Source organism: Equus przewalskii, chromosome 25 (assembly GCF_037783145.1).
Source record: "Equus przewalskii isolate Varuska chromosome 25, EquPr2, whole genome shotgun sequence".
In the NCBI taxonomy this organism is placed as follows: domain Eukaryota; kingdom Metazoa; phylum Chordata; class Mammalia; order Perissodactyla; family Equidae; genus Equus; species Equus przewalskii.
The window spans coordinates 17,119,766-17,134,997 of record NC_091855.1 but is presented as its reverse complement, the minus strand read 5'-3'; the positions used below and the strand labels follow the sequence as shown (position 1 = coordinate 17,134,997).

Genomic DNA, 15,232 nt, shown 5'->3' with positions numbered 1-15,232 from the left:
TTCAATGGCCTCTTGTTGGTGTCTACAAATTTCACAGTCTTAAGACTTCAAAAATCTTCATGTTTATAAAAGACTCAGCTCAGAAAAACCATCTCTTCTCTCTTAGTTGTATATTTAAGGGGCAGCTAGAGGGATCTCAGCTAGGTAGAGATGGGACAAAATTTTGAAGAGGGAGAGGACTTAAGTACTCAGAATGGTTGTAGAATCTTCTTGAAATTATTCTCCCCACTTCCCTTTTTTTTAAGCAATTGGATAAATTCTCCTCCTGGTAGGATTGCTTAAATACGACAAGGAATGGACTCTGTCCTTTCAGAACTCCTTTTGGTCTTATGATTTAATGGCATTTGGAGAATTTGGCTTTCCATATTGACTGGATGAATGATTAGTCACTTCACAGAACAACAAAATAATGATAAACTTTTTGTTGGTAAGCTCTGCATTAAGCAATCTGACATCTGTGGCTTGACAGAGGTCTCATTTTCTCAACGTTCACTTGAAATTCAACCATAGTACTTCTGTTTTTCAGTCTTTGAAGTTAGCTGAACATCACTAAAGTTCTGGATAAAATAATCACCCACTCTCATAAGCTGGAAGAAACGGGGCAAGATAGCTTAGGCCAGATGACCTGAAGTTCTGCTGGATAAAAGCAAAATAAAACAGAATCCTGAATATTCACTGCATGCAGGAGCACAAAGCAAAAATTACTAGTGAAAACAATCGGTAAACGTAAGGCAGGTAGAGCTAACCGCACGTTGAAGAGAAGTCCTAGGTTTGTCATTTAAGAGGCCGCACTTTCAAATTCGGAATTAGTCCATAAAACTTAGAAAAATAATATTCTCACCTTAAGAAAAAAATGAAGAAGAGAGGCAATTAATTATTAATAGTTAAAAAAAATTCTAGGGAGATTTGGAAGGGAACGTTACAGATAAAGGGGCAGAGAACAAAACTGAAACACACCAGCGATGGTACGCCCACAGGCACAGCCCAGGATGCTTGGGCAGCCTGAGGCATGCCTTAATGTCCAAGGTAAACCAAATCTAAGAAGCCCTTCTTTACCTCTACTCTCAAGAAACACACAGCTTTTCTGGCACGATCAGTTAATTTATTAGGTCAACCAGAAAAAGCACATTCATGAAACTGAACTGCACTGACAACGGTGGGCAGGCATTTTCCCTGGCCTTTAATCAGCCCCTCTAGGGAATGTCAGGCACTAACCAACTTACATCCAGATACTGATTGATATTTGCATATAAGCTGTTATAAAGTCCTTCCTTGTAATATTTTGCAGATTTTACAAAATGTTATACAGAAATGACTTTACTAAAAGTTCATGCCATACAAGGACTTTATGTTTCATACAAACACCTATACAGAAAAGTATGACAGCTTTTGCAAACACTGACACTTCCATCCAATAAGCCTTGAGATGTAGCAGTGTTTTCAAGGAGGCAGGAGTTGAGGATTGATGTTATTTTTGATTCAGTTTATTAGTAGGCGCCATGGGTCACCAAGCAAAAAATGGGACTATTAGGAAGAAGTTATTCCTGTTTGTTCATCAAAATTTATTGAGCAACCATCTGTTATGTTGGTGTGTTGAGCACCTATCCGTTATACCCATGCTGGCACACTCTATGCAAAACTGCTTAGGATGAACAGTTGGGTGAGACATCCTCTCATACCTGATGGCAGGAAAAATCTGATCACATAAGTGAGTACTAATTGGCTACAGGGCTGTGGGGGTGTATGGGAAGCAAGAGTTCAAAGCAGAATGGCTGGCTAACGAGGGTGGGTGCAGAAGTCTGGACACTCAAACAGGTCAGGTCAGGCTGTTAGAGAAGAGAGGTGTATGTGCAAATATGTGGTGGGGTTTTTAGCTTTCTAACGTGTGCTCTTAAATCTAGTTCGGCCATCAGCAGTACCATTGGTTAGGGGCCTAGGGCTCTGTATGCTAACTAAGGAGCTCTGTGGTCACCACACAAACTGGCACTGCCTACTGCTAAGACCAGGACTCTAAGAAAAAAGGACCGCAGCTGGTAAGACTATGAATTGGAACTATCTTCATCTCTCCTATGCTTGCCACAAATCATTTTTTGAGTGGTTTAAGACCTGAAAGTGAAACAGCCATTACAAAAACATAAAAAATAAAAATTTCTCCCTAAATTTCCAAACCTCATAGAAAACACATGTCATTATAGAAAGTTATCAGTGTATATGGCTTCTCTTAATGACATTCGAATATAACAACCCCTTGTAATTACCAACCTACACTAATGCAGTTCTCACGGGTTGGCGCAAAAAACCTGCACAGTCATCTACAGGGAGACTGCAGGACAGAGGGAGTAGGAACACAGCCCAGCCAGAAATACACAGTGGAACTTAATCACTGTAATTTAGATTTTGTCACCAAGTCCCAGGTACAAGCTCTTTTATGCACTGTCAAGAGATCTCCACATTAATTGCTGTTCCTGTCTTGTGAGGACACAAACACTCTAATTTGCAGTGATTTTGGTTTCTCCAGCAATGTGCATTTGGTGGCTAAGTCCCCCTTTCCTCTAGAAAGGGAAGTCTGCTAAAGCTCGGATTGCCCAGCTCACTCTGCCAAGATCAACAGCCTGAAGTCACAAAGCATCCCCGGTTACCAGAGTCTAGAAATGGCTGTGACTCAGGCTGTCAGTGGGTGGGACGCCCTGCCACCCTCCCTGAAAGGCCACATTCTTCTCTTCTCTAGTAAGTTTGACTTTCAGCAGAAGAGTTATTTCTAAAGGATGATGGAAATGATTTCTGCATGGTCAGTTTGAAGGAGAAAATTTGGATAATCCTTTGAGGCCTTCAGGCAGCCTCAGTCAGCACAATCAGATAATGCAAGCCCAGGTGCCCACTTTTCAGGGGGGGACTTTGTAGATCCCCCGGGATTTGTCAGATTTGTTAGATGGCACAGCTGACATTTTGTGCTTTGTGTTCAGAGGCCCAGCCCTTTCACCCTTACTCCATGGTGATGCCATTCTAGACAGGAGCTCTATAACTGACTTTCTCCTGCCATCAAATTAGACCAGAGAGACATCCCCAGATGGAATATCATTCTTAAAAAGACATGCTCCTTTCAAGATGAAGGACTGAACACCACAGAGATAGGGGTCAAGCTAAACCTAGAAACCGCAGAGAAACCATTTGGGAAAAATATTCTAAGTCAATGCACAAGCTAGAGTTGACGAGATGGTGGAGCATGCCCAAAACAGCAAGCACATGTCATAATTCTGTGTCATGTGATTCTGTGACCATATTATCTTATTATGGTATTTGACGTCCAGCTTCCTGTTCTACTTTTCCAAACACTTCCTTAACCCGCTTGCATCAGACATTCTATTTTCTGAATTGTGGAAGGTAACTAGGTGCCTGAACTCAAGAATACCGAGACTTCTTTCCCAATTGCCTTTTCGTCTGGGGGCTGAGTAGTTTCCAGACCTGTCACAATCACCCTTTATTACTGCAATGCGCTAGTGGTAAACAAAAACAAAACTTGTGAAATGCTTCATACCACGGGGCCAACCTGGAATTTTAAAAGATGGGAAGCTCAAGAATCTTATCAGTAACAATACAGAGACAACGAGAGAACTGAATATTTAACTGATCAAGTCAAACCAATCCAAATTAGGTAGCGGAGATCCCCTCTCATTTAGATTATCTGGGTTTACTGACAGATTATGTGCCTGGATTCCCATTTGAAAAGTACAACTAAATTCAGCTTCTCTGCTATTTTTCTTTAGGGCATAATAATAGCGGGGCCAGACGACAGTGAGGTTAGATGCTGTCACGCAAGCTGATCAGCGACTGACAACAGTAAAAGGTTAAAGGAGAAACATTCAGAGATCAACAGGCGCAAAAAGACAGTGATGGAATGTTTCCCCTAAAAGGAAGAATCTTGTCATACTTTGGATTTAGGCTCAATCCAAAAGAGGAAATAAAAAATATATTTATTTTGCCTATCAGAGTGATCTCCAAGGACACGGGAATGCGCACTTTTCTATCCTGAAAGGTGGATGGGATGTGTCTAACTTTAGCTCCACTTTTCTGTTGGATACCACCCCCCTTCAACACATCACTGTCAGGAGCCAACTACTGAAAAAAAATTCCATGCAGACCCTGGGTAAATGAAGCTTTCTGATAGAGAGGCAGCGTAAAGGAAGGGTATAGCATCATCAACAATGACACGTTAGTCTTAGAAAAGAGCCTTTTCTTTTAAAAAGATGGCCAAGCTCTCCTTTTAATGTCTTCAAAAGACTGTCCCACTGTATATTCTCTATCACTAGCTGAAAGCCAAAATTATAAAATTCTTTTCTAATTCTGGTATGTGTTAGGAAAGCTTTCATAAAATCAAATACAATTTTACAAAGAATAAATTTGCAAACTTTTCTCATAGTTTAAAATAATGCATCAAGGGGGCTGGCCCTGTGGCCGAGTGGTTAAGCTCGCGCACTCCGCTGTAGGCAGCCCAGTGTTTCATTGGTTCGAATCCTGGGCGCGGACATGGCACTGCTCATCAAGTCACGCTGAGGCGGTGTCCCACATGCCACAACTAGAAGCACCCACAACAAAGAATATACAATATGTACTGGGGTCTTTGGGGAGAAAAAAGGAAAAAATAAAATCTTCAAAAAAAAAATAATGCATCAGGATTGTAGGAATAAAGTATTTTAGTGGGCACTAAATATATATAAGCAACTGTCACTGCATGAAAGACCCCCTTTCTTTATACACTACTGAGCATATTAAAGTGGGATGTGGCAGAAAGGTCGCTGTGGGCCTGGGCTGGAAGGGGAGCGGCAGCAGGAAGGGGCGGTTACCTCGAGTGAGAAGCAGCGTCATTTATACTGAAAGTGCTGTTCTCCCTGGTCAGAGGGTTTGAGCCGGCCTGGCTCTTGCTGTGGATGTCCAAGCTCAGGGAGGACTCTGCTTTCCGGTCCATGCCGTGGCCGTCTGTCTCTAAAGTCCGATCCGCCATGGAGATCACTTCACTGGAACTGTGCCACAGGGGTGCCACTTTCTCCTTGCCTGGCCCTGAGCGAGGTGACGACGTGGCAGCCCCCAGGGAGGCCGTGCTGCCGTGGCTGGGGCCATAGGAGGTGGTGTCGATGCCGCTGTCAGCAGAGGTGCCTTGCAGGTAGTTGTAGCTGTTGAGTTCGGATTCTGTGCGGTCCCCGTCGTACCATTTCTCGTCACTGTGGGCACTCGATGCGTTGCTGGAGAGGGTGTTGCTGCTGGAGTGGCTCGAGTAGTGGCTGTCAGACTGCAAGGGAAGCAGGACTGACTTAGGGGCAGGTTTGCTTCTTAAACACCAGAGAAAAATAAGAGGGGAAGGGTCCTGTGAAATGTGTTTAGTTATGGGGGTCTCAAGGCACAAAAATTCCCATGATGACAAACCAAAGCAAGACAGGAGGTACCTGCAAAAACCCACTCAGACGTGTCCATGGCAGAGAGCGCTGGAAATGGTTTCTTTTAGAGTCCATTTTTCATTATTTGACTTATGCTAAAGTATTAACAGTATTGAGATAATTTTCATCAGAAAAAGAATCTAAACTGTTAGACATTTTAATATCTTAATCTTAAAATAGAAAGGAAATGACACTTCCAAAAGGCTTATAACTAGAAAAGTCCTACTACTCAGAGTAAATAGGAGGCTAATGTCAGACACTCCTAAAGAGATCTCCTTTTCCTCCCCAATTAGCATCGACTTAGCAGACAGCTTTCTCAGGAGTGCTTAGAGGTAAAATTTATACAGAGGTGCCAAGGTAATTCAGTGGGGGAAAAATAGTCTTTTCAACAAATGGTGCTGGGACAGCTGAATATCCACATGCAAAAAAGAAGTTGGATCCTCATCACATAGAAAAATAAACTAGAAAAGATCAAAGACCTCAATGTAAGAGCTAACCTATAAAACTCTTAGAGGAAAACATAAGTAGGTAACTTCGGGACTTTGGATTATGCAATGGTTTCTTAGATATGACACCAAAGCCCCAAAAATAAAAGAAAAAATAGATAAATTGGACTTCATCAAAATCAAAAACTCTTGCACTTCAAATAACCCTTTTAAAAAATGGGCAAAGGATTTGGATAGACCTTTCTTCAAAGAAGATATACAAGTGGGCAACAAGTACATGAAAAGATGCTCAATATCATTAGTCAGTAGGGAAAGGCAAATCAAAACCATAATGAGGTAACACTTCACACACACTAGGATGGCTCTAACGAAAAAGGCAGACAATAACGATGGTTGGCACTGTTGGAAGGAATGTAAAGTGGGCAGTTGCTGTGAGAAAACAGTTGCAATTCCACTCTTGGTATATACCTGAGAGAAATGAAAACACATTCACACAAAAACTTCCACATGAATCTTATGGCAGCGTTATTGAGAATAGCCAAAAAGTAGAAACAACTCAAATGTCCATCAATTGATGAATGGATAAAAATGTGGTATGTCCATACAACGGAATATTATTCAGTCATGAAAAGAAATGAAGTACTGATACATGCTACAACATGGATGAAATTTAAAAACCGTATGCTAAGTGAAAGAAGACAGACACAAAAGGCCACACATTGTATGATTTTCCATTCATATGAAAGGTCCAGAATAGGGAATCCATAGGGACAGAAAGTGGATTAGTGGTTATCAAGGGCTTGGAGGGGATGAAAAGAGTTGGGGTAACTGCCTAAAGACACAGGGTTTCTTTTTGGGGTGATGAAAATGTTCTGGAATTAGATCAAGGTGCTGATTGCACAACTCTGTGAATACACTAAGAACCACTTAATTGTACACTTTAAATGGGCGAATATTATGGTATGTAAATTATATCTCAATTAAAAAATTGTGTATAGAACCCTTTCTACACAGGGGCTTAGTTGCTTAGTTTTATAGTTTACCAAAGAAGTAAGATTTCTGGATAAAATAATATTTTAAATTAGATGGATGCAGGAAGTCCAGATACTCGGTGGAGAGTAAGAGAAAAAAGAGAGAAGGAATTGCGTGTGTGTGTGTCTGTCTGTCCATCTGTCTCCCGGCTGAGGACAGAACATGCTCCTCACTGGCTGTAGGTACGGGACAGGAGGGGGACACTCCAGTTTCACCCCAAAGCAAAGCATCTCTTCTCCTTAAAAACAATCGAGCCCATTACTGTAGGGACGCTACTCAAGTTTCTCTCAGTAACAACTTGTGCGGTATAAAGCCTTCACTCATTTCTCCTATTTGTAGGGCAGAACGTCTTCAGCTCTGTACCTGTGCTGGAGAATCTGACAGCCCCTAGTCACGGGTGGCTATTCAGCACTTTAAATGTGGCTAGTCCACACTCAGATGTGCTGGGGTGTAAAGTACATAATAGGTTTCTATAGAAATACAATGTGAACCACATTGTCATTTTAAATATTCTAGTAGCCAGGTTCTAAAAAGTAAAAAGAAACAGGTGAAATTGACTTGAAGAATATAGCTTATCTAACCCAACCTGTCCAAAATATTATTTTACCATGTAATCAATATAAAAGTTATTAACGAAAGATGGGAAACTCACAGATCTGGGATAACCTATCATTTAGAACATCACATTTCATCGGCAGATCTCTCCACACAGCCTAGTGCAGGGTGCTAGCTTACACATGTGAGCATGTCCTCTCCTTCTTTTAGCTTCAATATTCATTTCCCTACAGCAAAATCTACATGAGCCCTCCCATTAAAAGTTCTCTGAGCATCTTATAAAGTAGTAAACATGAAATACAGCATTTCCTCATCCTACAGAATGACATAACTATAAATACACATTCTAGTGTATAGACAGACCAAGGACATCAACTTCATTTAAAGGGGGAGGAAATGATAATCTCTTAAATTCCCAATTCTAGCTGTAAGTGATAAAGAATTGCATGTTACTACGGTAAAAGGACAAAACTGTGTATCGCTATGGAAGACAGGAGACACAGGAGGCAGGGTCCTCAGGCAGCTGTCTGTCCCCTTGACTGATGCTCCAACCATATCTCATGGTTACAACTGTGTAAACCAATAAAACCCACTTCTAGCACATTTCCATTCCTATCATTTTAGGATTGTTTGTGACTGGATTACAACACCTTCCATCGAGATCTGTGGGGGTAGCAGGTACATACCCATGAGGAATTTCGATTTATCTCAAAGCGACCTTAGGGCCACTGGCAGCAGAGGCCTGCCTCTGCCCGGACGACTTCCTCTTGGACCACGAGGAAGAAAGAGCAGAGCAGACCTACACCATTTTCACATCGTAAGGAAAGCACATTGCTAGGAACCTATTATTTTTATTATTTTACAATTAACTTACATGCCCTTGTTTGTTTGGAGACAAATGAACCACTGGATCCTGACGCATTAATCTCCCACTGGGGCTCTCTCGGAAAGCTGGCAGTACCTTTGATACTGCTGGGAGATGGCATGTTGGCTCTGGAATATAGCACAAGACGTTATGGTGCAGGCACCAAATAGATCCAAGCACATGTTGACAAATGAAGACGGCTTGCCACTGCATCTCTCAGGTCACTGACCAGCGAACTCTGAATTTCAGCAATAAGCTTGTTGAGAGTTCACACGATAGGCAGCATGTCAGAAACTAAGTGGCTGATGGATAAAGCTTGCAGATGGTGACAACGTGTCACATCATACACATTAGCATAGCCAAGTACCACCAAATCAAAGGCCATGAACAACGCGGCAGAGTTAGGAATCAACTTTTGGTTTGGGCGGGAAAGTCTAGAATATATGGATTAAATTTATGAAATTCATTCATTGCGAAGTGTGGCTAACCTAGCTTGGTCTACGTTACCTGGACAGGCATGGATGCAATCACGTGTTACTTACCATGACACTTTGGAAATATTTTACCTGTATATTCATGCTGCTCGAGGACAAAAGAATTGAAATCCTGAGGTCCTCTATAACTGTAAGCTAAGCACAACAGAAAAGACACACAGCAACTAGTTTACTTAAAACAATTGCTTCCTTTTGGACTCCAAGCTGGCGTTCAAGATGGGGTTCCAAAGGTGACGGGTAAGCGATCTAGCTTCTTTAACACACCTACGGCTAACAGCAACAATTCTGGACTTCTGCGACACCATTCCTAACACGTAAAGGACTGGGCAACAGACTCTGACTCTCTCAACCATTTCCAAAAGTAGAGAGGCAGAAAAACCGACATCCACTGAGATGAGTGAGCCAATTAAGCAGCTAAATTCCTCGTCTCCACTGGGGTACCAGTTTATAACGGACGGATGTACAAAGACAAGTGGGTCTGGCTAACAAATAAGAATCTCTCAACATTTTCAACCAGTGACCTGCATGTCATTAGGGAATTTTGTTCTTACAAAATGAGTGCACAAAGGGCAGCCCTTTATACACTCGATAGAGTGTACTCAGTCATGAGAATATAACAATGATTTTTCTTGATTTCTCCCTAGCGTGATTTATACCAACTAAGCCCCAGATTCTGATATGCCAACTAGAAAAGTCTGGGTTATTCTAAAATGCTAGAATGTCAAAATTATAAAAATTTATTTTTATAAATAAAAAGTTAACTTTTTATTTGAAGCCTTAGATTTTAGATAGAGAAAAGCCACCACTTGGTAAAAAAGGTTTCTCTGGAAGGTTCTAGGGGTATCTTATTAAGGAAAAAAAAAAAGGTACACCTTACTAAAAGGATGAACAAATGTGTTAAAAAGATTCACTGATATTAATTTCAGAGTCTTATCTATTAAGAGTGGGATGCCACTAAACTAAAGTGGATGCGAGGAAAAAAAGACTAGAGGAGGGCTTATGTGAAAGAATGAATACAGTCTAGGACGAACCTTATAATTACCCTTTCCAGTCCCAGGATCCCTTTTCATTCCCCGAGTGACTTCACATGAGTGGGAAGTGTGACACTGAACACCGCACAAAGGGCTTGCTGGCAGCTTTGCTCAAAGCCTGCACTAGGAGCCAAAAAAAGCTGCCAAAGTCATGCTGAAGAAGGGATCCTTTGCACATGTGTCGTTACCATCTCAACAGTATCAAAACATATGGGATTAAAAACATTCTGTCAGGAGCAGAACAGCAGATCCGAATATGCTCAGGTTTTTTGTGTTGGGGTGGGTGGGATGGGAGTAAGAGAATGACAGATGGCTTCAATAACAAGGCACATCTCACTGAAGTTGCTGGAACAAAGCATATCTTCAGAAGCTAAGAATTAAATTTCTCTTCCTCAACTACTGGCTTAGCTGAACGCATCTCCACTCCCTCCTACGTGCACGGGTAGTACAGCTACATGGGCACAGTCATTAAAACACAATAAAACAAGGCGTTTGCAGAGAAGATAAAAAGATGGGTCTTTGCCTTAAAAGTTTATCTTTCTCAGCCCTGAAAATTGCTTCTTTTTATCCCATATTGATGGTAATACTACCAAAAATAAGATAAATGGGGGGGGGGAACCCCCATAACAGTCTATATTCAGGTCCCTGTTGTATCAACTGTGTTAATACTAAATCAACTGTGTTGATGCTGCTGTGTTGAAACTTAATCTTGTTTCATGGGAAAACTTTACTGTATCAACTAGTGTCATAGGAGAACAACTGCTCAGAAAGAGAGAGCGAGCGAGCGGCGTGCCAGAAACCCAAACGAAGGCTCACTAATGCAAGCCTTTCCCACCCAGCTGTTTCATGCTGCGAAGACATGTCCTCAGCTGACAGCTTAAGAGCAGACGGGGGTGAGGGCGGGGCTGGGGGCTGGGGGTGCATCTGAGGAGGAGAGAGATCTGACCAAGCTACAGACGGGACTCAACAACAACTGTACCTCTTGCCCACTTTGCACATAGTTTCCTTTTTTTCTACTTGACATTAAGAATATCAAGGAATCTCTCAGGGCACTTATCCTAGGCAAAAACAGACAAACACACAAGGGGGAGGGAGGTACTTAGGACACATGTGGTTTGGAAGTCTGGCATTTGAATCCCGGTGCTGAAAATAATTCCTAGGTCCTTTCTGTTTTGAATTTCGGGGTCAGTTAGAATTCCTTGACTTTTCTCTCGGGTCTTACATGTCGCTTTTATTTACACATAATCTAACCGAGACTGAACTCTCACTCACATTTATTAACCAGGGCTGTATTATATAACCGAATGTTTTAATGACATCAAGAAGTGGCCAAAGTCACCTTGGGATAAAAGCAACTTGCTTTTTGTAGAAATTAGTTACTTACCCATCTGGTCGGCAATGCTATCTTCACTTCTTTGCCAGCTGGGTGTGGATTTTCCGCTGCCACCAATATCTGACTGGGTGTTCTGCCTGTCAATGGAGGCTGGGGATCTGCGGCTCACTCCGAACCTGTGGCAATTTCCCCAGACAAAGGCAAAGACGACATCAGGGACCTCACCCAGAAAGGGAAAGTAGTCCTGGGTGTAATGAACTGAACTCTAATGACAGGTACTACTAGTTTTGCTTACATGTCTGGACTTGCGCACACATCCTTGTGCAGGTGTACATGGGTGCAGAACGATGTATCTTGTTATGGTCAATATACATTCCTCTCTTCAGAAAAGTATGTACACTAAGTGTATAAGCTGTAAACAAGGGCCAGAGCCATGAGGAGTGAGCTACCCTAAGATGTATAGACTAAGAAACCAAAATCTTTTAGCCTTTGGGTAGTCAAGTTCAGAATGTCATTCACAGCCAAAGGAAAGATTTCACCAGCCTAATGTTCCATGTACATCTAGCAATGAGTACATTTCAGAGGTTTCTCTTAACTTGGTAATCTGCTAAACCCCTAAACCATTCATTCTTGGAACAAGTATTTTCTGAGTACTTGCGCTACAGTCTGAAACACTTCTATCACTTACCTTACACAGAGACCACTTTCACAATGTATAAATTTTAAATTGCCTTTGGGAGGGGCAATTTAGAAGTAGGTAAACGGGCATATATAGGGACAAATGTCTATTTCTGGAGAGAACATTTAGCTATTTAATGAGCCAGTTTTATTTTTCCCTGTGTAGAATAATAGTAATATAATATATGCTTAATTAAAAGCATATGCCTTGATTAGCAGTATCAGCAAAGTAAATACTGACTGAGCCCAGGGAAAAGGGTGTTGAACTCAAAGATTCCTGTGGAAATTTACAAATTTGTGTGGGGTTACTAATGAGTATGAGTAATGTACACAATAAAACACTAAACCGGGCCTGAATTAACTGATGCACGTGATGGCTGTCTTATTTGGTACAAACTGATAATCGCATGAGGAGACCAAGGGGTGCACTGGAAAGAGCAGGGGATCAGGGGGAGGAGACCCAGAGCCAAGTCCAGCTCCCCCACCCAAGGTCACTCTGGTTTTGTCTCCATTTCTTTCTTTCTTTCTTTTTCTTTTTTTGTGAGGAAGATCGGCCCTGAGCTAACATCTGTTGCCAAACTTTCTCTTTTTGCTTGAGGAAGACTGTTGCTGAGCTAACATCTGTGCCCATCTTCCTCTATTTTATGTGGCACACTGCCACAGCGTGGCTTGATGAGCTGTGCTGGGCCTGCGCCTGGGATCCAAACCTGTGAACCCTGGGCTGCTGAAGCAGAGTGTGCATACTTAACCACTACGCCACCAGGCCGGCACCTTGTCTCCATTTCTTCACCTGTAAAATGGCAATTCCACTATATGGATTCAGGGAGAAGCATCCACATACAAGCATTTGCCAAGTAGAGAAGGCCATAAAATATTTTAATAAAACTAACACTATGGTCTCTCCTAGGTACTTCTGCACAAATGACAATTGCTTACAAACTCGATCATGATCCTCACTAAACAGTTACCTCCATTATTAAAAACGAACAAAAACCTTGATTTATGAAAGCTTCATTAAAGATGCTCATTTCAAGAAAAAATTTCACTAATTCTGCTCTTTGCCATCTCTTCCCTAAGTAAGATTCTTGTTTAGTTTAGGACAGTAAATATCCTTGAACTGGCCCTATGATCCTATTCAAAGTTTGCACTAAATTAGGACTTTTTTCAAAAAGGCACAGAGATAAAAGTTAGAAATGGATTCTAATCTTGCTTTTACTCTTGGAAGCAGTGGAAGCTAAAGACAAGTTTTTAAACCTCTGAATTTAAAGCCAAACATTTTTCTGGCTGTCTGGTTTTAAATAAACAGTAAAGTAAGGCTGTCCTTAAATTCTGCCTTGAAACACATTTTCATCCAACGAATTTTTACTTTCAGTTCTCGCACGCACCCCTCATTTACTGTGTGCCAGGGTATTAGAGACACGAAGATGCCGTCCCTGAGCAGCTCAGACAAAACCTGTTCCTATTTCCCTCCGTGCCCCTCTTCGAAAGAGCATTTAATGGATTAGGAGTCACAGTCCAGATCTGAAGGAGTTTTTAAGCAATCATTTGGCTGATACACGAAACATGTTCAGTGACCAAGAACTCTCTACCTCGTGAGCCAGCCCACTGCTCTCCAGAGAGGGCTGACGGCTTTGAAAGAGCTTCCTCATGCTGGGCTGGAAACTTCTCTGTAACTTTCGTCTGTTGGTCTCAGCTGCCCTCACAGACAAGTTTAGTCCCTCATCTAAGAGTGCCGGAAGGAAGCTTTGGTGGCCTCCTCGCCTCCACAATTCTCATCTTCACGTTGTACATCCTCAGTTCTGTTTCTCACACCATGGTCTCCCGAGGCCTCATCTACGGCATCCATCGCTCCCTCTGGACACGCCCTGCCTCGTCCACATTCCTCAACATGTGTGGCCGAAAACTAAACCTCCAACGGTGGTAGAACAGACCGTATGTCTTCAACAGCATCGCTTTTTAACTACCTCCCATTCCCATGCTAAGCTTGTGCAGGTGCCCCTCCCTGCTCCTGAATTTAAGTCGAGCAGGTATTATTCACCACCCTATTAAATTTCACTTCTCAACTGCCATGGATGGTCTCAACATCCTCACACCAGCAAGTGGGCAGGCACAAATCAGACCCACGCAGACAGCGGGCCCACTGAAGTGGAGGGAGGACAACAAAGGAACAGGTTACATTTATGGATAACAACTGTGTCCTGACCTATTGTTCTTAGCCCATGCTTTCGAGCTTCGCCAAGCGTAACTTTAGTGAGCTCGCAGCAGACCACACACGCTCCTGCTTCACTGTCAACCTTACATGTCTGGTCTTACTGGCTAAGGTGTAGAGTAGAGGGAACCACTTTTCCCTTGCCGAGGGGAACTTTAGGATCAAACCTGGACTCTGAGCAACGCATGTGAGTCAGACAGTGAACCACCGTCTCTTGCATCAGTGATAGAGGCAAAAACTGCTTAGGATCGAGAGGAAAGCCTTGTATCAGCATCATCTTGTAACAAATTGCCCCGGGTTAAAAAAAAAAAATGTTATACTGTATAACAAACAATCACTGATAACCTCACAAACAATGGGAGAAACCCTTAACACTACGTGGGGCAGGGTGGGGATTAGATGTCAAGTTCAATACCTATCACCTCATTAAAAACACTGTGCGGCACGGGCCCTGGACCCACATGTCTAACATTAATATTCCCCAAAACAACCATGTTTCAACTTAGGTTTGGGTATACTTTTAAAGTTTATCATCACTTTAATTCATTAGGAGAAAATGACGCTTTTTGGTTGTTGTTAGCTCATTTATATTTGATTGCTGTACTAACACTAAAGTTGCAGTGAATTCTTACTTTTGAAGTCAAACCAAGACGTTTAAAATCTACTAATTCAAACAAGAAATAATTCGTTGGGCTCGTGGTGTGCTATACCACTACTACTAAACTCCTAAAACCTTTTGCAGGGAGTCATGAATAAGAGCTGAAATATTTTTCTAATTGTCACTAAAGTAATTAAAATAAGAAACGTGCATGTTAGATATGAAACCCAGGAATCCTGAGGGAGACATTTGGGGGCGAGGGAGGGAAGCATATTTTACAGTGGTTTTATTATCTACTTTCTGCTAGCATAAACGTTTAACAACAACAAAATCATACTTAATAGCTGTAAAACCCAACAAAATAGTATAGGATAAAAAATACCCATAATGAAGGTATTCTTAGTAAGCGTGATTCTTTTATAACACGTTAAAATCTCAAGAAAGTAAATAAATCATGTGTGCATTTGTTAAAAATATATTTGGGGAAAACTTAGGCTAGAAACATCAGGTTTTTTGGCTTTGTTTTGGTGAGGAAGCTTGGCCCTGAGCCAACATCTGTGCC

General features: G+C 41.8%; 1 protein-coding gene across 48 annotated transcripts in view; it reads right to left on the bottom strand.

The window, feature by feature from the left end:
* The window catches only part of SIPA1L1 (signal induced proliferation associated 1 like 1), a 360,404-nt gene that overhangs the window by 30,627 nt on the left and 314,545 nt on the right, over positions 1 to 15,232 (bottom strand). For 25 of the 48 annotated variants that reach the window (XM_070593958.1, XM_070593979.1, XM_070593968.1 and 22 more), the window contains 3 exons: positions 11,237 to 11,361; positions 8,337 to 8,455; positions 4,842 to 5,284 (listed from right to left, as the gene is read on the bottom strand). In XM_070593958.1, coding sequence (XP_070450059.1) covers positions 4,842 to 5,284; positions 8,337 to 8,455; positions 11,237 to 11,361 — 687 coding nt within the window. Of the gene's footprint in view, positions 1 to 4,841; positions 5,285 to 8,336; positions 8,456 to 8,893; positions 8,957 to 11,236; positions 11,362 to 15,232 lie in introns of all 48 variants that reach the window. The other 23 variants (XM_070593937.1, XM_070593976.1, XM_070593952.1 and 20 more) reach the window with 1 other exon arrangement.